The sequence below is a fragment of the Eptatretus burgeri genome, chromosome 15 (assembly GCF_056783735.1).
Source record: "Eptatretus burgeri isolate ZD-2024b chromosome 15, Ebu_testis_v1, whole genome shotgun sequence".
NCBI lineage: Eukaryota > Metazoa > Chordata > Myxini > Myxiniformes > Myxinidae > Eptatretus > Eptatretus burgeri.
Genome location: NC_140975.1, coordinates 58,564,054 through 58,585,760, shown reverse-complemented (window position 1 = coordinate 58,585,760; position 21,707 = coordinate 58,564,054). Strand labels below are relative to the sequence as shown.

Below are 21,707 nucleotides of genomic sequence, written 5' to 3'. Positions count from 1 at the left end.
AGGCTTTCTGACATTAATCTCTTTTTCATATTTTAATTTTGTAAATGTATCTGATAGTTTAATTTTCATTGAGGTATGAATCATATCATTGTACTTATCTACAATGTCCTGAATTAAAGATAAGCATTGTTGAGAACCGAGTTGAGAGAATTTTTTATATAGTCTCTCTTTTAAAGTGCGATTAAAACGCTCAAAAACAACTGCTTTTCCTTCATTAAAGGTGCTGTATAATGTAATGTTATTTTAAAGAAAATTCATAAATCTTTTGTTGTAGAACTCTGTACCCTCATCAGTCCACAATTTTTTTAGGTTTTCTCTTGCTTTTATTGAATATCTGTTGGAAAGCTAACATAAGAGTATTACCTGTTTTGTTTTTCAAAGGAACAACCCACGTATATCTACTCCTCAAATCAATCACGGTAAAAGCAAACTTGTACCCCCTATCATTATTGGGTTCAATCAAATCAGCGGACCAGATATAATCAACTTCCTTGGAATAAACCTTCCTTCTATGAAACTTTGTGATTATTGGTTTATGTAATCCATCAGCTAATTGCTCTTCAGTCTTAATGACATCATTAGAGTCTATAAGTTTTTTGAATTTCCAAGCCCAAGTTTCAATTTAGCACTGATCATCTTCTTCCTGATGAACCTATCAACTTTTTCTCTCAAGGTTGGATTTTGTATCAGAGACAAATTATACAACATTTCTCTATCGGCTTCATGTTTTTCTTCCAACGTTGTACTATTTCCATAATCAATATCGTGCCTCATGCACACTTCATCAACCCTATTGATAGGTTTGCTCCACGTTTTAGGATTGTCAGCCTCATTTAATCTTTTATTCAAGTTTGTTCCTGGACCACAGAAAGAATACCCTGGTAGATGTACTTCCCCTGGTATTCCAGTTGTTGTAAATTTACTACCTGATAAAAACTTTTGTATATCTCCCCCTCGTTTGTGTTTGGTGATGATGTTACTCTTTTTTGAGCCACACACTGAACATGTACCTTTTTGTATAACCCTATTATTTTTACTTTTCACATAAGCACAGATGCCAACCCTCCCGATTTCATCGGGAGGCTTCCGAAAATTCACCCAAACTCCCGCCCTTACGATCACTATCCTTATCCTCCCGAAATTTTGATATTTTTGCACTGTTCACTAATCAGAATGTACTAGTATGAGAATTGAATGAAAAGCATCGTCTGCTACGTATAGCATGTGGTAACTCCATAACGTTCGCTGCTACCAAATTGTACGTAAAAAATTGCAAATTCAAATGAGGAGCAGCGAAACATTGGGTCTGGATCTCGCTTATGCGATCATGCACTGAGATTTAGTGCATGCGGTATGTGTGCAATACAGTGCATGCGGTATGTATGCACAGTGTATATGCATGCGATACGCTCACTGCATGCAGCTGGGCCCCGTACCAGCCCGGCGGTCGCGACCACCGTGCGGTGTTTAACAGCCGCTAGAGTTCTACGAGTCGCGCTGCAGCTGTGGAACATCGACTTCGAAGTTACCGATGCTTCAAGCCCTCGATGTTGATTACGAAATGGCAGAAAAAAAGCTTACGAAGACCAAGAAATGGTCTCAGAAGTACAAGACCGAATACAGTCTCCAATACCCGTGTATTCGAAAGTCTGAAAGAGGAATTCATCATGCGTATTGTACAGTATGCAGCGTTGATATTTCAGTTGAGCACGGAGGTCGCGATGATATTCGGAAGCACGTTGGAAGCAAACGGCACACAGACATTGCAAAGGAGAGATCTTCGAGCACGAGTACCGGTACACTTCTGAATTATTTCACCAAACAAGGGACAAGCGAGGAAGAGGATGTTACGCGACGGAACTTCTCTTTAGTGGATTTATTGTGGAACATAACTTGCCCATATCAGTCTCAGATCATGCTGGACCTCTATTTCAAAAGATGTTTCCAGATTCAAAAGTTGCTTCAAAGTATGGATGTGCAAGAACAAAAACTTCAGCAATAATTGGTGAGTTGTCAAATGTTACTGCTTCATCTATTGCCGATATTGCTAGACTAGCTCCATTTAGCCTAGCTACAGACGGTAGCAATGACAGTGGTGAGGCCCAGCTATATCCTGTCCTGATTTCGTACTATGACAACAGTGCTGGGATTGTGAAGCAAGGTTTGCTAAGTTTGCCTGCGTGCAAACAAGATTCCACTGGAGAAAACATTTTCAAACTGCTTGATCATGAGTTCAGTGACAGGAAAATTCCGTGGGGAAATTGTGTTTCCTTTTGTGCTGATAATGCCTCTGTCATGGTGGGCAAGCACAAAGGAGTCGCTGCTTATATCCACAAACAAAATCCAGAGTGCTACATCATGGGATGCCCTTGCCATATGATGCACAATACGGCCAAGAAGGCGGCTCAGGCCTTACCCATTGAATTAGATGACTTCTCATCGATATTTACTACTACTTGGACAAAAGTAGTAAACGCGTCAAAGGAGTGAAAGCACTGCAAGAACTCTGTGATGCCCCGACACACAAGATTCTGAAGCATGTCGCAACAAGGTGGCTGTCCCTTCGTCAGTGCCTAGACAGGCTGATTGAACAGTGGGAGCCACTTCGCCTCTTCTTCAAAGAAGAAGTACGAAGAAAAATGCAACCAACTGTAGCCAAGACTCTAACAACGAGCAAGAAGGACGGCACTGTATCTACTGCCAGTACTGGCACTGCAGGATCAAGCACTAGTGGAGCAGCATTCACCACTACCACTGCAGTATCTGCTGCGAAGAAGACAGCAGGGACAGCACCAAAACCAATGCTGAGAGCAGGTAGCATCACCGGCCCTTCATCACGTTCATCTACAAAGCAGATCCCTTCAGAGTCGAGAAAGACTGTGATAGTCCCATCTACAGGCAAAGAATGACCCAAGTTAAGTTCTGCTTTTGCCAAATCACTTGATAGAAGCTCAGCAAAACCTTCGAATCAGAGGTCTTCTTCCTTTGCTGCACCTACCTCAAGCTCTCTCCTCAAACGTAAAATTGGATCTGGTACTACGAGTCTGACCTCTTCTGCTGGCAGTAAACGCAAGTGTGATCGCCCTGCGGCTAAGTGTACTACGAGTTCTACAACTAAAAGCGCATCTTCCTCAAACACTGTGCAGGAATCTAGAGAAAAACGTGTCAACAGGATGTTCTTGTCTCCACAAACAAAACTCTATTGTTTCTTCCTTCGATATGCTAACAAGCTTTTTGAGAAGGGGAATCTTCTGCTCCAAAGAGACGAACCCTGTATTCATCTCCTGCACGGAGAATTGAATGGTCTTCTGAAAGATATCTTCGTACGGTTTTTGAAACCATCGGTGTCATCGGTTGCTCTGGTAAATGTACCCTTCTCTGACAGAAATCATCAGAAGAATGATGAGGACCTCATGATTGGGAACGATGCCAAACTGTATATAAGGGAACAAAGGAGTCTCAAAGAAATCCACCTTCACTCTGAGTGAGTCAGACATCCAAGGTTTCTTCAGTGCAGTTCGCTCATATTATGTGAAAGCCTGCAATTACATCTTCAAAACCTGGCCGCTAGATGATGAATTAGCCAAGCATGCTCAGGTGCTGGATGTTAAGCTACACCAAGAAGTGGGGTTTGACTGTGTGGAGTTTTTCATCAAGAAATTCCCCTGTCTGTTCAGTGGCGGTGATAGTGACATAGACAGTCTTGAGAGTGAATTCGCTCACTACCGAGGCAGACACCTCCATAGCTACAATTGCTACTGAGACAGTGAGAGTGGATGAGCAGTGGCATCGGATTTCACAGCTCACAGATCCCTGCACTGGTGCCAAGAAGTATCCTAATTTGAGCAAAGTGATGAAGGGAATCTTGGTCATTCCTCATTTGAACGCATCATGTGAGCGGGCACTCAGTCTTGTACGGAAGAATCATACTGAATTTCGTCCCAATTTGAGTGTCAAAACCCTGGAAGCTCTCTTAATTGAAAAACTAGCTCATAGCACCCCTTGCTACCAGAGAGAATACAGCAAAGACATAATCAGAAGGGCTAAAAGAGCCACACAGCTGTCCCTCAGCAAAGCTGCCATGGAAAAAGCAAGCAGCAGTAGTACCAGCCAGTAAGGTAAGAAAAATATTGCTTCTTTTGTGCTTTTTGTTAATCTTTGATTGTCCCCTAACTTACTAATATTAACATACATGTAACATTAAAAAGTGCACAATTTTCCCCTTTTTTTGTTCAAAAAGTGGGATTTCTTAACATGTTAAATGCTCCAAAATAGGGCTCAGAGGGCACTAGAGAGCGTCTAGAACCCCAGAGCTTCCAGGGCCCTAAGGCGGGCCCTGGACCCCGCCGCAAGGGTCGAGCGCTCCGCGCTTCGCGCACATTATTTGGTGTCAGTTGCAAATCCTCCCTAATTCTGATTTCCAAAAGTTGGCATCTCTGCATAAGAGATATTTTTACTCTCGGTTTTCTTTTTACATTTTAGACAATAACTCATTTATTTATGCGAAAAATTCCGACAGAGTATGAAAACCTTTTTAGTTTCCAACATGCACATTTGAATCTTAATTTTTAAAACATAAACAATCCTTAGAAATGTCTTCACTCTCTCCTCCATTTATTTAAGAAAAAAAATGTAAAACTTTAATCAAAGTCAATTACACCAACATCATCAATAATATAAACTTTTCCTTCTTTCTCTTCTTTCTCTCCACTTCCTCATTTAAATCTTCTCCCTGAAACCGATGTTAATAGTCTTGACGCATATATTTCTAATAGACTTGCCAATTCTTTGTTTTTCCTACTCGGTGCGTTGAGATTGATTTATTTTCTGTAATACCTTTGATCTTTTTATAATCTCACTGGTTTCCATATTTTTATATTTATTTATTCTCTCTTTCCTCCCTCTCCCTCTCCTCCCTCTCACTCTCCTCCCTCTCACTCTCCTCCTTCTCTCTCTTCTCCCTCCTCCTTCTCTCTCTCTCTCTTCTCACTCTCCTCCTTCTCTCTCTCTCTTCTCCCTCTCCTTCTCTCTCTTCTCTCTCTCCTTCTCTCTCTTCTCTCTCTCTCTCCTTCTCTCTCTTCTCCCTCCTCCTTCTCTCTCTCTTCTCCCTCTCCTTCTCTCTCTTTTCCCTCTGCTCTCTCTTCTGTCTCAGTTTCTTCAACTCCTTCCTCATCCCTTACTATCCTTGAAACACTTTAACCCCATAGAATATAATACATATATTCATCTGGATTCTGTGATACTCTTGAATCCACAATTATTTTCTCATAATTGGAAACCAATAAGATTTGTTGATGATTTTTTCAAAAGAGTTTTATATTTCATCATTTTTAGAAGTTCATTTCTATTTAATATTTTAATCAAATCTCTATTTGTGGGTTTTTAACATCAGTATAAGGCCAGTTTTTAATTGAAAAATGCCCGTGTCTATGTTCCAATTCATAAGGAATGTAAAATCGAACACCCTTTTCTTGTTGGTATCCTTGAATGCAAAAATTATAATTTTCTTTAAGCCTTCTTACTGTCATTTATGTATCAGAAATATATGACAGATTAATATGATGACACACAATACCTCCCCATCTTCCTGTAGTTAAATCAGTTTGTATTCCTCGACTTTGTATAATTATCCAATTTCCTTCCTTCTTTGTCATATAAACTATTGCTTCACCATCAAATAATTTCCTATTACCGAAATCATGTATTTGTTGTTTGCGAATTGTGCTTCCACATATTGTTACCGATTTGGAAACCTTGTGCACACAGACAGCCAGAGTCCCCATAGTTCAGTTATTTCGATAAGTATGTGTTTATAGTTAGAATCCATCCCCGATGTCTTCGTGGGAATTTCGTGTGTGCGCTGTGAGTTATTTTTTAGTCAGGTTTATTACATCCTCCACATCAACTACAACAACTACAACTGCAACAGCTACAACAACAACAACACCACCGTCCCGCACTCGACCCGGTCGCCATTGCCCACGTGTTTTTGGCTGAAGGCATGGGCGGAGCCTCCATCGCCTCAGATCGAGGCTCCGTCCCAAGGCAGGGCATGGACGTTTCCTCCAGCCAATGAGCAGAGGGCGAGCACCACACGCGTGCCACAGCCAATCGGGAGGCTGACCACGAGTCGTCCGACAACCCCTCATCCAATCAGGAGGTGAGTGGCGAGAAAAGAAACCCATCCCACCTCAAGAGAGTGAAAGAGACGAGAGGACGACAGACGGGGGTCTTCGTGGCGATTGCAGCGCGGTCTGTGGTCGTGGTTGAGCGGTCTGCAGTCTTGGTGCTGACAACGCCAAGGTCGTGGGTTCGAGTCCCACCGTGGTGTTTCGGGTCGGTGTGACCGCATGAGGTGGGACAGGTACCCCGGCCTGGCTCTACCGACTGAACACCCACGGATACAGTTTCTTTTGGGTGTGTGTGTGTGTGTGTGTGTGTGTGTGTGTGTGTGTGTGTGTGTGTGTGTGTGTGTGTGTGTGTGTCCGTGGACCCTGTCTGTAAGTAGAATCGTTAAGTGTCTTGTTACTTGTACATTACATTTCTTTTATTCGTGATAACTGCTCTTTTTGTGCTTCCCCTCCCCGATTATTGTTATTAATAAACCCCTGTTAAATGTACCAGCTCGTTTTCTGTGCTTTCTCCCATTGGCCGAGCATGGTGCGTATTGAGAATTTGTGAAGCCGTTTGTGCTGTAATTTGTTCATTTGGTCCGGCGCGGCTTTGGTAGCTTCCGCTCGGTTACGCCGGATCCGAGTCGGTGATAGCCACTCGGTTCGGACAAAGTCGGTCGAGGGTGTGGTTATCCCCAGTAGTTGGACAACGTGGTTACTTAGGTATATTGAAATTAGGCAATTAACCCTACCCCACACCATCGAAATATTGGCGACCATGGTCCGCTAAGGGACCCGTGAACTCTCGGACTTATCCGAGAGTCACGACCTAAATTCTGAGTGTTCGGTGGGAGACGACTCCACTGCTCCACCTAGTGGTCGTTTATCGCCACCAACCCCCCACTGGGGGGGGGCTATCTCGGGTTCTTACCAGACTCCCCGGAACTGTAGGCCGTCGCACATGGATAATTCCGTGACACAGCAGGTAGCTAACCGACCGTGAACGCCAATAAACTGAGCCACGTGACTTAGGGTCCTCCGTCTAGTTTATCCAGTTACCTAAAAAATAATCACGCGATCTAATTACTGGGGGACATGCCCTCGGTACACCTTGTCCGAACCGGATAACTTTACGGGATCAGATGCAGTGAGCGACACTGCCAAAGGCGTACCGGCTAAAAGGAACGGATCATTGGGAATAAAGCCCCGGCCAGGTTAGGATACGGACCATGCTGGATCAATGAATGAAAAGACAAAAACCAGCTGGGAACATTTCTACAAAAGGATTTATTACAGGCAGGCGAGGAAAAATATCCATCCATCCATCCATTAGGACCATACTCTGTGCAGAGCGTTGGTGCCGCCGAAGCAGTCTCCTTGGCTATTGGGAACAATCCTGGACGGGTTGCCACTCCGACACAGTATACCAGCATGCTGGCACTCATTTTGCCGACCTCGGAAGGATGACAGGCAGAGTCAACCCCACCTGGTGTTAATTCAACAGCTGAGCGGGATTTGAACTCACGACCCTAGGATCCCAAGCCCACTACCTTAACCATTAAGCCAACACCAGGCATAGGAAAAATATGTGGCACAATTAATAGTTTATTGTTGTGTGTGAGACAGCAAGAAATGTGAGAGGTGCGACAATAATACAAGCAACATACAAAAGCAGACAGAACAGAGTTATTCCGATATAATTCTTCTACACTCTTAACTTAAACGAGGACAGGCACCATGACATACACACACACAAATCCCGATGAAGAAGAGTTAATGAGAAGAAATAGGAGAGGAGATGAGGCCAACGGTCTCTCAATACCTTTCACGATTGACCAACCGTGCCAACCAGCATGTTGTGGGGGGATGCTCTGCTGGGCGATACCTCCCTGACAGCTGGCGCGTCGTATCCCACTTCGTGGCACTTTGTGCAGCTAGGCGTCGATCCAGAGATTGGGGCGCGACCGACAGGCATGAAGGAAGGACTTTGGGTGGGGTCAGAAGCCAGTGGGTGGAAAGAGGCGGAGTCAAAAGTGAGTGGGCGTAGTGGCAGACAGGATCAGGTGGGTGGGTGGAGCCAGCGACGAGGCGGTGAAGAAGGGCAGAGTCAGCAGCAAGCTGCTGAAGAAGGGCGAAGTCAGCAGGAGAATGGGCGGGATGGCAGGAACCAGCAGGAGCAAGTTGATAGGAACAACGAGCAGGAGCAGAACACCACCAGCAGACAGGGAATGCACAAACGGCCTCGCGACCCATCCTTTCATAGACCCTGCGGTGCGGGGCAGGGGTGACGACCCGAGACGATGTGTCGTCACCCGAATCGGGCGCTCTGGTTGGGCCCCGGACAGCACACGGCCCAGCCGTGATGGCCGGAAGCGGCTCCACTTTACATCCGGCAAGATGATTCCAAGCTGCGGAATCATCTCGCTCCAAACACTGTGAAACAAATCACCCTGCACCGAACTGCTGTGCCGTGCCCTGGCGACCAGCAGTCAGTGCTGGTCAATGCACTGCCTGTCTGTATGTCATGTGGCCCGAGCCGTACAGCATGCCTCTGCCTGGCAGCAGCCTCGCCGGGCGGAGAGGCAAGAAGACGTCCGCCGTCTGTGGGAGACACCCACGGCCGCGGTGGTCAGCAAAGCCTGACGGTAAGATGATATGGTAAACCCATGTGCATCCCCAAACAAGATGTGTGCCATACGTGCTCTGCTCTGTGTTTGATAATAAATTACCCCGTGGCTACTCGTGGGTCTGCCGCCATTGAGCATGCGGTCATTTATCAAAGGCGGTGGTGTGCGCGGTGCCAGCCCTGATCTGTGTCAGGAATTGATGGAAAAGATTGGATATAATTATTATTATTTGATGTCGGTTTGGGTTGAAAAAGAAGATAGATATAAGTTTTATATGGAGATTGGGGTTTAAAAAGGAACGCGCCGTGTGCGTACTGTACAGCGTTGGCAAGGTTGGTTGTTTTTCCATGGTTGGCCTTCGCGGGGACCCATTCTTACAGTGAACGGCGCGACTGCAGTTTTCAGATGGCTGTCCGAGTGCAGTGCCTGCTTGAATTTATCTCAGGAATAAAAGAAAAAGAAGAGTAGGAATGAAGTCAGAGATATAATCATACCTAACTATGATATTCACACAATGCACTTGTCCCGTTTGTCCCATTAGACACGAAGGAGGGGTCTAACTGTACGTATATTCATGAAATAACTGTCTGGGGATTACTGTATGATGGATGCCATTGCTTTGGAGAGATGCGGTTACCAGAATCGCAACAACATTTATACCCTTCCTCTGAGCTGTGCCTTTCCACAACATTATCCCAGAGGCCATTTGAAAGCTCCATGGGGCTCTTGGTTGAGTCTTTGCTATGAAATGCACTACCCAGCAGAGGAAACGCACAGCAACAGCTGATTTTATTCTGAAATAATCAGAATCATTCCAACTTAATACGGGTGGAGGCCAATTAACTTGGTGTGTGATTTTGAAAGTGATTGGTTTCACCTGAGCTAATTTACAATTGCTATTATAAGGGAGGTGGACACTTAACCAACCAAAATATTATAATTTTGAATTTATTTGGAAACCTGTAAAAACAGCTGATTATATTCTGAAATAATCAGACTCACTATAATTTAACACAGGTGGAGGCCAATGAACTTGGTGTGTGAATTTGAAGGTCATTGGATACACCTGAGCTAATTTACTATTGCTATGATAAGAGGGGTGGACACTTATCCAACCAAGATATTCCAATTTTGTATTTTTAATTAATTTTCTGAAATTTTTAGAATTTATTTTTTTATTTGGAAGTTGTGGGTTACGATGTGTAAATAAAGGTGGAAGTCTGGAAGAAGTCTGATTTAATGCAATTTAATTCCAGGCCATAAGGCAAACAAATGGTGAAAGTTTTGAAATGGGGTGTTGACTTTCCAGGTTGTGTGTGTGTGTGTATACATATAAATGTATATATAATTATATATGCATATATAATCATATATGCATATATATATACATATATGTAGGATAGATGTATACATGCACTGAGAGTAATTATTGTCCACAGGTAACAACTTGTATGACGAAGACATTGTACACTTTTTTGAATCCAACGAGAGAGGCTTGCAAAGAAAAGACCGTGCTGCGTTTATCCTCATGCACCGCCTGCGACCTCCTCCAGAATGGAATGTACCGATTCGTCCCAACACACTACCTCGTCCAGAGCTGTGTGTCAGCGAGCTCGGAGTCTTTGGTGCCTATGTCAGGTATGAGAACAATTGCAACGTTTCATAACTAATAAAAGGCAATGTGTGTGTGTGTGTGTGTGTGTGTGTGTGTGTGTGTGTGTGTGTGTGTGTGTGTGTGTGTGTGTGTGTGTGTGTGTGTGTGTGTGTGTGTCAGTCAGTGTGTGTGTCTCCTCCATAACTCCAAATCCATAAAACCTAGCAGCCTGACACTGCATGCACACAAAGAAAATTCCAAGGAAGTGCAAGAGTGTTCCTCTTCGTGGTCTGAATCTGGTATTGTCGGTGCCATTAGCGGGGTTATTTCTCTTGATAAAAGTTTGTGTGCTTCCCATTTCATCTGTATGTGCCGACTGCTATATCTGTTCCATTCATTTATTTATCGTCCTGTCCTTCCTTATTCCCCATATTCTAGTTATAACTATTTTAATTGTAAGAAATATTTTCCCACCTTCCTGCCTTAGTGCGTGCGCATCCGCCAAGTTTGGTTTATTTATTGGGAGATCATTGAGGGGGTGGAGGGGGGGGATTGTGAATGGAAATGAACATAGTTTTGGTCTTTCGTCGAGGTATTTAGACTTCCGACATGATAGTATTGTTACGGACACAGGTAGCAAGTGTATGATGAGAGGGTTAATCTTCGTTTCTCCTCGGAAGAACCGGACCTGAGGCCACTGCTCACAATTAACTTTGTGGTATGGTGGGTTGCTTAACAACCACCAATGCCAATCAGTTAATCACGAGTTCCAGTGTCCACCGTCTAATTTGCCGTTTTACTCGAGGTCACGTGGCTGCCTGACTGGGGAACGCACCCTTGGCGATGCACCAATCTTACATTGATTAGATGTTAAAGCAGCTGAGCATTTACCGCTGGTGCACACCGACTGTGACAGGTTAATTAGTTTGGAAATTATAATCTCCCAGTCTAACTAGGATCGGACAATGCTGGATCAATGGCAGGAAATGACAATCACGGACGGGTTGAAATGTCAATAAGGAATTTTCTATTAATAAAAAATAATAAACTGAAGGACTTTATTTCCTTGTCAATTAAATTGATGAATTAAAGTAGATGTTCAATCAACAAAATAATCTCAATGAAATAAATAATTCAACAAGCATTTATAGAAAAATGGACAAAGAGCAAATGCTTATCACTTTGCCTTGCTTAACAATTAACCACGAGACATGGGTACCCATCAGACCATTCAGGGGGGAAAATAAATCCGGTCTCGGCTTACTAAGGCAGAAGTCATCGTGCGTCTTCCAAAATAACCCGAACTATGTGAACGTGGCTTGGTCTACCTCTCCACAGCTTTGCTCATTTCCGCTGCCAGCGCCCTGCCTCGTCATGCACCCACCCGCAAACAGGCTCGAACACCAATCGACATCACGCCATCACCCACAGGAACCAGGAATGCCAAGAACCAGAAGAACCAAGCAGAACCAGCAGGAACAGTCCAAATGTCACCAACCGCTGTTGCTGCTGCTGTCACCAACTGTCATCAGGATCTCTTACCAACTGTCCTCAGGGCAGTCCTGCCGTCCTTTTATAGGTGACCAGTGTGGGCGGAGCCTCAAGCAAGACTTCAGCCAAACCCAACTTCCCGATTCGCGCATTCCTGCACGAGACCTCCAACTGTCCATTCTCGAGGACATTCTCTCCTGACCACCGATCAAGATGCAACTCCCAATTTGCACAGGCCTGGCTTACGACACCATGTTCAGGGCACTGGACGAACGCCAGGAAGCATCTATTTACCGGAACAACTGAGCGGAAACATGAAGCGCTCACAAAACATTAACAGGCAATTATCACCTATTCGTTTAGCCCGATATGAAGAAGATCTCTTTAGCATCCATAGAGCTGCTGAATGGGTTGTCGAACATCAATGGAAAAAGGTGGGTGCCTGAGGTAAACGATCTGAGACTACAGCCATGTTTGATCATCAGAATGAACTGTTCAGGAAAAGCTTGCGGTGTGATTCATGACTCAAATGTCCTGTAAGTCCAATGTGAAAATGATAACCAAAATGAAATATGTCAATAAATCGTGTATTTCCAAGCCAATGTGCCTTTATGGAAAGGGAATAGAACGAGTATCCATTGGGCTAATGGATATCTTAGCGTGTGCACGAACGGTGAATATCGCTCATCAAGAAAGGAATACCGACATAAAATCATACGTCATGAACGTGTCGTAAAGAGGAAAAGGTTATCCCATAAGAAAGGAAGGGAACCTGTTCTCTACCCTTCTCCAACATATCAAAGAGTTAAAATCCCACCAGACAAGGAGATGAGTCTATTCTGAACCTGCATTTATGGAAATAACTGTCTGAGGACCTGGATGTCATGTGCATTACTCGGATCCGAATCTGAAATCCACAACAAATCGGCATCCAACAAATCTGAAATGCACACCAGTATGTTTAAAAAGTGATGTTTAGTTTAGTAGTCTACCTATTTAACCTCTATTCCTTTCTGTCAAGTAATTTGATCAACTTTTAAACAAATTATTCAGCTTTTGAATGGGGGATAAATCAGGCCCTACACATTTACCTCCGCCACCAAAAGTGGATGAAGGTTCTGTTTTCTCCCCTGTTTGTTTGTTTGTTTGTTTGATTGTGAACAGGATATCTCAAAAAGATGTGGATGGATTCGGACAAAACTTGGTGGACAGGTTTGGTGTGTGGCAAGGACGAATTGAGTCGATTTTGGTGAAGCTCTGCATCTGATGCGGATAGGAGATTTCTTTTATGTTTTTCTTTTCTTGCGTATGACAAATTACAGCTCACAGATCTAAGTCTAAGTTGCACAGCCAAGTCACAGCACTGTCTGTTGTCCGGTGAATTGCTCTAAATCCTTCATCAAATTGATGTCGGTGACACTCATTCACAATGTGATAAATAGTCTGGTCTGGATGACCAGTCACATGCTGGGCTGTCTGAAATTATATTTGTGGAGGTGGTGTGATGTCCTTGGATGGGGAGTATGGATCATGTTGAGTGCAGACAACTTTTTCCAGGGGAGGTCGAAATCTGGAGGCTCTTCTGTCGGATCACTCACCAGTTCCTTGTGAGCAATGTTGCTGTCTGTCCAAAGATTGCACGACTTATCCATTGTGTTAATCCCCCACATCACTCAAAGCATTTGCAGAGCCCCAGAAAAGTTTGTGTGACTTGTTACATATTTGGTAGGTTCTGAATGTCGTCATAGATTGGAAGCTCTGGGTTTGCTTTGATACAGTCAAATTATCTCATCATTATTGCCTTCTGGCACACATCAGGGGGTGGGATGTTAGACAGGACTGGAAGCCACTGCATGGGTGTTGATTTCAATGTACTGCTGATTATCCGCATCAGTGTTTTCAGGACAGTGTCCAAGTATTTTGTGTGGCTGCTCTCTGCCAAAACAAGGAGAACAGTATTCTGCTGTGGAGTACACAAGAGCAAGGCTGGCAGTGCGAAGAGTGTGTGTACTTGATCTCCAGCTGGTGCCTGCTAGTTTCCAGATTATATTTACCCTGGTCCTGATATTTTCTGTGACCGATTTTAAGTGTTCGTGGAATGTGAGGCTGCGATCAAGGGTGACTCCAAGATGTTTGGAGAACAGTTCGTTGTTGATTGGTTTGCCACAAAAAGAAACCTGAAATTTCCTGTGAGTCAGTTGGTTGCTGAGATGGAAAGCAGTGACTGTAGTCTTAGTTGGGTTTGGGTGGAGGTGCCAGACGATTAAGTATTGTTCCATTACCTTAAAGTCCTGGAAAAAGGGTACTGCTGAGATCTTCAAGGTTGATTGCTTGGGTAGCAAGGGCAAGACCATCTGCAGAGACAAACCTTCTGGAGGTGGTACAAGGCATGTTGAAGAGGATTGGAGCTAAGACAGGCCCTTAGGGAAGTCTATCATTTGGAGTCCTCATGGAGCTTGTTTGCTCTCCACGTGAAACCCAATATCTTTGATTGTTAAGCATAGAAGAAAGGACATGCATTGTGGCTTGGCACTGGAAAAGTTTGGCAGTTTCCAACAGAAGACCATGTTGGCATAGCGTATCATACGCTGATGAAAGGTCAATGAGTGCCATTTATAAGATCGTTGTGCTGCATTCGTCGATGTGATGACATTATTTAATAAGAGCGAGAATTGCTTTGCAATACATGTTCCCTACCAGGCCCAATAAGCCTCGTGTTGGCTTAATGGTTAGGGTGGCTAGCCTAGGATTTTAGGGTCCTGAGTTTAAGCCCTGTTGGCTGCTGAATTAACACGAGGTGGGGTTGGCTCAGCCTGTCATCCTTCCGAGATTGGAAAAATGAGTACCAGTGTACTGGGAGAGCACAGCCATGCTTTCAAGTCATACTGAGAAATGATAGCTACCTGGCAGCGAAGCTGCCATATGTAGGAACAGAACCAGTCCCAATGAATGTTCAGGAGATAAAAATTTGTTTGTGTTTAACACACTCGTGCTGATACTGGAACCAAAATGAAGAAGATGAAACTCACCAACCCACTGTGTTTTGTTCGTTTCTCGGATTTGCCTCAGTAAAAATAACCTGATGTACATACATGGAGCAAAAACTTGCATTCAGCTTATGTGCATCTATAATACTAGTGTGTGCCCGTACGTGCTTGGCCGTACGTGCAAAAAAAAAAAACTTTCAAACCACGTGCCAGAAACAGCAACCACACAGACCGTTCCTTCGCTCTCGCGTGCCCGTATGTGCAAAAAAAAAAAACTTACAAACAACCACACAGGCCGTTCCTTCGCTCTCGCGTGCCCATACGTGGTGGCCGTACGTGCAAAAAAAAACAAAAAAAAACTTTCAAACAAATACACAGGCTGTTCCTTTGCTCTCGCAAACGACGACTGGATTGGGGCATTGTGTTTATCTATAAATGCGCATAAGAAATCGAGAAATTATTAGAATACAGTAAGTCATCACTATCCGGAAGTCCGTACGTTGTAACCCGTAATGGGGAACGCAGCTGAGGATCTCTTCCCCAATGGCCACGCCAACGCAGCAACGTGTCCTGTCATTGGTAACTAAATGGCGCCCTTTCCCCATCGGCCACACCTACGCAGAAACGTGTCCTGTCATTGGTTTGGTAAATAAATGGCCATAACTTGGGAACCACTTGTCCGATTAATATCAAACCTTGAAAAGGCACATACTCAGGTCCCCAGCAATATACCTAGCAAGTTTCCATTAGATCGGACCAGTGGTTGTCGAGAAACAGTGGTCACACACACACACACACACACACACACACACACACACACACACACACACACACACACACACATACACTGCTGGAATTATAGATAGATACAGCACACATGGTTATATACCTGGATCATTGGAATTGCACTGTGCCATGGAGAAACACCCAGGCCTAAGGCCTGAGGCCAACTGATCTGTACTGCTTTATGCAATGGCAGCACATGATTTTATTGGAGTGGAGTCAGGCCAGCTGTCCAGCCAATGGGTGTAAAGCAGTCGGGTGGAGTCAGGGTAGCTGAGCACTGACCCATGTATAATATGTGATATTGTCGAAGTTTAAAAAGGGTATTAACTGAAAAATTGACAAAACACCCTGAAACTCGAACTTGTTCTGTACCTTATCATAATAAAGCCATGTACCAAGTTTCAGTTGAATATGTTAAAGGGAATGGAAAAAAAAATCTGCAAAACCACAGGTGGCAAGGACAGACAGACAGAGAGCAAACCTATTGTCCCATCCAGTGAAACTGGTAGGGGACTAATAACAGGGGAGGGTTGTTTATGTGATTCTTCATCATTGAGAGATGGGGCCAAAACCGATATGCATTGCCTATTGAAAGTCTACACCTCCTTCCAAAATTTTCACCTTTTGTTACCTTATAGCCAAGAATTAAATTGCATTGAATCAGGCTTTTTCCACCTTTGTTGACACATCCTAACCCACAACTTCCAAGTGAAAAACAAATTATACAAATCTCAGAAAATTAATTGAAAATACAAAACTACAATATCTTGGTTGGATATCTTGAACAGATAATCCAAGTGTCCACCCTCTTGAGTTAATACTTGGTGGAAGCACCATTGACAGCAATTATAGCTGTGAGTCTGTTGGGATAGGTCTCCACCAACTTTGCACACCTTGATTGTGCAATATTTTCCCATTCTTCTGCACAAAACTGTTGAAGCTCAATTAAGTTGCATGGGGAGCGTTGATGGACAGCGATCTTCAAGTCATGCCACAGATTTTTGATTGGATTTAGGTCGAGGCTCTGACTGGGCAACTCAAGGACATTTGTCTTTTTGTTCCTAAGCCACTCCAGTGTAGCTTTGGCTGTGTGCTTAAGGTCGTTGTCATGCTGAAAGGTGAACTTCCATCCCAATTTCAACTTTCTTGAGAGGGCAGCAGGTTTTCCTCTGGGATTTTTATGTATTTTACTCCATCCATTTTCCCTTCTATCCTGACAAGTACCACAGTCCTGGCTGATGAGAAACATCCCCATAACATGATGCTATTACCACCATGTATCACAGTCGGGATGGTGTCCTTTATGTTATGTGTTGGGTTGGGTTTGCACCAAATATAACGTTTCGCATTTAGGCCAAAAAGTTCCATCTTGGCTTCGTCAGACCACAAAACTTTTTGCCACATGACTTCAGAATCTCCAGAGTGTTTTTTTTGCATACCTCAAACAGGACTCAAGGTGGGATTTTTGAGTAATGGCTTCCTTCTTGCCACCCTCCCATACAGGCCACACTTGTGGAGTGCTTGGGATATTGTTGTCACATGCACACAGTGACCAGTCTTTACCATAAAGCCATGTAGCTCTTTCAAAGTTGCCATTGGCCTCTTGGTGGCCTCTCTGATCAGTCTCCTCCTTGCTTTGTGATCCAGTTTGGAGGGATGGCCTCATCTCAGCAGGGTCTTGGTGATAACAAACACCTTCTACTTTTTGATGATTATCTTGGCTGTGCTCCAAGGGATATTCAAAGCATTTGAAATATTTTTCTACCCATCCCCTGATCTGAACTTTTCCACAACTTTGTACTGGAGGATTTTTTGAAAGCTCCTTGTGGCTCATGGTTGAGTCTTTGCTGTGAAATGTACTACCCAGCAGAAGAAACCTATAGGAACAGCTAATTATTATTCTGAAATAATCCGAATAACTACAATTTAACACAGGTGGAGGCCAATTAACTTGGGGTGTGATTTTGAATGTGATTGGTTCCACCTGAGCTAACTTACAATTGTTATTATAAGGGGGGTGGACACTTATCCTACGAGGATAATCTAGTTTTGTATTTTTAATTAATTTTCTGAAATTTGTGGAATTTGTTTTTCACTTGGAAGTTGTGGGTTATGATGTGAACATAAAGGTGGAAAGGTTCTGATTTGATGCAAGTTAATTCCAGGCTATAAGGCAACAAAAGGTGAAAAATTTGAAATGGGGGGAGGCTGTAGACTTTCTATAGACACTGTCTAGCGCGATATCTCAAAACATTATGGACGTATTCAAACTAAACTAGGTGGACAGGTTGGATGTGTCACAAGAACAAATTGATTCGATTTTGGTGAAGATCTAGATTCGAGAATTTCTTAAGTGATTCCTCACGATTGAGAGATGGGGTCAAAAACGATACGTAGCAAGGTACTTAAAAAAGCTATGTACAGATTATGACAAAACTTGGTGGACGAGTTCAATTGGTGACAAGAAAAAGCCGATTGGATTTTGGGTCAGATCCAGATGCAGATGAGGCCAATCGGTGGGATACAAAACATAAACTGTTCAGCCGGACGGAGGAATGCCCTCTACTGAGTGCTGTTCTAGTATATTCTGGCATGCTTTAAAAAAGAAGAAGTTTTAAACAAAATAATTTCAGCATTTACTTTTTTTTGCCTGATATTGGGATTTTTACCTCCACCACCGAAGGTAAAGGAGGTTATACTTTCACCCATCTGTCTGTTTGTTTGTTTGTGAGCGGGATATCTCAAAAAGTTATGGAAAGATTCGGATGAAGTTTGGTGGACATGTTGGGTGTGTGACAAGGACGAATTAATTCGATTTTGAAGAGCCGAATCCGAATCTGCATCTGATAATTTTTTTCAGTGATTCTTCACCATTGAGAGATAGGGTTAAACTGATATATAGCACGATATATCAAAAGTTGTGGACGGATTCGGTTGAAACTTGGACAGGTTGGGTGTGTGATCACAACAAATTGATTCGATTTTGGTGAAGATCAGAATCCTGATCTGGATACGAGAATTATTTAACCTATTAAGTGATTCTTCACCATTGAGAGATGGGCCAAAATCGATATATCGTATGATATTTCAAAAATGTATTGGGCCAGATATGTTCTCATGGATCAGGCATTGTGGGGCAGAGGTACGCGCTCTACAGAATACCCTTCTAGTTATCTTCATATTTATGCTGTTGATATTGTTGTCATACTTGCTGACAAACTAAAAAACACAAGTATTGTCTCAAAGTGCGGTGAAAGTTCAACATTGATTCCTGTTTTAGCTTAAAATACCTGCAGTCCAGCCTTTGTTGTGATAGTGACGTATCTTAAACCCTAAAATCTTCAAAAATTCTGCCTTAACCGTTTGTTGATGGAGGATGTCCAAACGATGTGCATCAGTGTGTGAACTATAATCTTACAGGTGTGGCACAGACATGATCTTCAATTCCTGTTGTGGACACCTGCTGCGCAGCAAGAATGCAATGTGCAATGAGGGTGGAATATTGAGAGGCGACGCAATGTTGGACAACCCCTATCTTGTTGAAGAGCCAGCAAAAACAAACAAACAGGCCTGAAGTGAAATCCTATGTCATTGAGAGCTTTTAAAATGTGGATACGAAGTTTGCAAACCCTTAACTGTAAAACTGTTCTGCAGTACCATCCCCCTCTACTTCCTCCCTCTAGTATTTTGAGTGCTATTTAGAAAAAAATTGTTTTCATGCAGACTTTGTGATGATGTGAGGGATTTCGTGATCATGACTTAAAAATAAAACAGATTCTGATGATTACAAATGTGCCGTTTGGTGTTATGTGACATTCTGTGTGAATGTGGTTCGAAATTGATATTGATGAAGCGGATAACACCATTTTCCTTTTTCACATTATTGTTCTGGAATGTCTTTCCTCCCTTTTTTGTGTCCAAAGTCGAGGCTTGTGGAAGAACGAGAACACAGAACAGATCAGGAATCAGGATGTCACATAAGAAGAGGAACAGCAGAAAGAGATGGGGGAGGAAATGCCAACAGCAGGACATATGGAGGGAATAAACAGGGATGGACAAACAAAGCATGGGAAAAAAAAATAGGGGTTAGGGATTGCTTGCACCATCCAGGGCATCCATCCTGCTTAGACACAAGGATGAGGCTTAGGGGAGCATGCAGGGGTGGAGAAGATGGAGACACAGAAGCAAAATTACGTTTGGGCGGAAGGGGGTTAAACAGGTGCAGAAAAGATCGTGCTTTTGGTTGGGGGATGATCTGAGATCTCTTCATTCTGTCATAGACTGGACAAACTCAGTTGGAGTTACCTCACCCTCCCCACCTCTTCCACAACCCACTCTCACCACCTTTGCTTCACCTGGTTATCTCTACGGCATTGAAGAGGAGGATTTGTTTCACCTCAGCTGGAAATAAACTTTTTACCCATAAACCATTTCTGCCTCTCCATACATCTCTTTGAAGAAACCGAGTCTTCAAACACTCACCCCAATGCCTTTGATGGCAATTTTTTTAATCATCAAAAAACCTTGGAAGACTTAAATATAGACTAAAAAGATGGGATTCAAACTCACAACCATCACTGGCTTGTGTTTCACCCATTTAACCAACCTGTTAGGTATTTTAATCAAATAATTTTAACAATCGAGTATTGAACAAGTAAAAAAGATAAAATGTCATAGTCCCCATTGTTTTAGTAATTTTGGCTTTCAGAGTTAACCGCGAGCCCATATTTATGTTCAACTAAAATGGCTGTCAGTCGCCCATCTTTGATCAAATCGCCAAACAAAATGAGGGCCACGTGTATGACCTCATACACTGTGCGTGTGCCAAGTTTGAACAAAATTGGACCTTGTATGTCTGAGAAACTCGAACCATGACCAGCATCTATCTCATTCAGAACGCTGACCCAGTGCAACAAACATCCATGCTTGTTTGTACCTATTGTGACGTTGTGGAGTGCAAGATGGGATTCAAAGTTACAGGGAAAAACCTTCACCTGCAGTGTGCTCAGGTGTGTTGTGTTGTAAGAGGTCATCACTCCTAGGAAAACTGATCGAACGGTCGATCACCTCGTCACAGATGTTTTTCAAGCTCAAGGTTAGTATTACATCTCTTGTTGTCCTTGCAGTTAGTCCTTCATCTCTCAGGAGCCAGGAAACACCGGGTCCCTCATTCCACTCCTCCCTCTGCCTCCTCCGACCCCACCCTACTCCCACTCCACCCCCCCACTTTCGGACTCCAACTTCAAACCCCCTTTGGACTCCAACCTGAAAGCCCCTTCCCCTGCCTCCCCTGATTCGTGGAGGTTGGCTTTGGGGCTTCTCACTCTGGGGATGTGGACAGTGCAAAAATGCAAGTCATCTCCTCTACTGACTTGTAATACCCTCTGCCACCACCACCGGGTGGCGCTACACCATACACATTTTCATCAATAATTTTTTATCAACCTTCCCTTCCGAACCCCCATGACTGCTGGTGAAACCAAGTAACCCATGTTCACCAAGAGGTCGAACTTTGTCCATGTAACACCAATCATGCCAAAACGATTGGGCCAATTGCCACCAAACTTGGCACATGGACCGATAGAAAATGACATTTATTTATTAGATTGCCCTTAACCAATAATTTATTTATTTATTTATTAGATTGCAATCATCCGTGACAAAAAGGAAAAGCATCCGACCATCCATGCGCGCGTGTGTGCGTGTGTGTGTGTGTGTGTGTGTGTGTGTGTGTGTGTGTGTGTGTGTGTGTGTGTGTGTGTGTGTGTGTGTGTGTGTGTGTGTGTGTGTGTGTGGTGTGTGTGGTGTGTGTCCACGTTTCATTCTGTAAAGGGCTCCCTCAGTGTGTTTTGTTAACAAGTGGCTTGCTATTGCATTCCAAGCCAATCATTTCATATCAACTGCTTTGCGAGGGAGAGAGACAGACAGAGACGCTTCGTTTTTTTTGTTTTTGGATACACTCAAGGCTCATGGAAGAGCTAGAACACACAACTGATCAGGACACAGCATAACAAATGGAACTAGCATCCATTGAAGACAAAGTCTTCGGTATCCCCCGCCATAGTAAATGAGGACAAGTAGCAAAAGGCACCAGTTCAATTTATTATTG

At 43.5% G+C, this 21,707-nt stretch overlaps 1 protein-coding gene across 1 annotated transcript in view; it reads left to right on the top strand.

The window, feature by feature from the left end:
- LOC147012275 (glutathione synthetase-like) overlaps positions 1-19,391 on the top strand; it is a 47,238-nt gene extending 27,847 nt beyond the window's left edge. Inside the window, exons 7-8 of the mRNA XM_085856179.1 lie at positions 10,180-10,378; positions 19,019-19,391. Coding sequence (XP_085712305.1) covers positions 10,180-10,378; positions 19,019-19,172 — 353 coding nt within the window. The 3' untranslated portion in view covers positions 19,173-19,391. The remainder of the gene's footprint in view (positions 1-10,179; positions 10,379-19,018) is intronic.
- Positions 19,392-21,707: the final 2,316 nt, after the last annotated feature.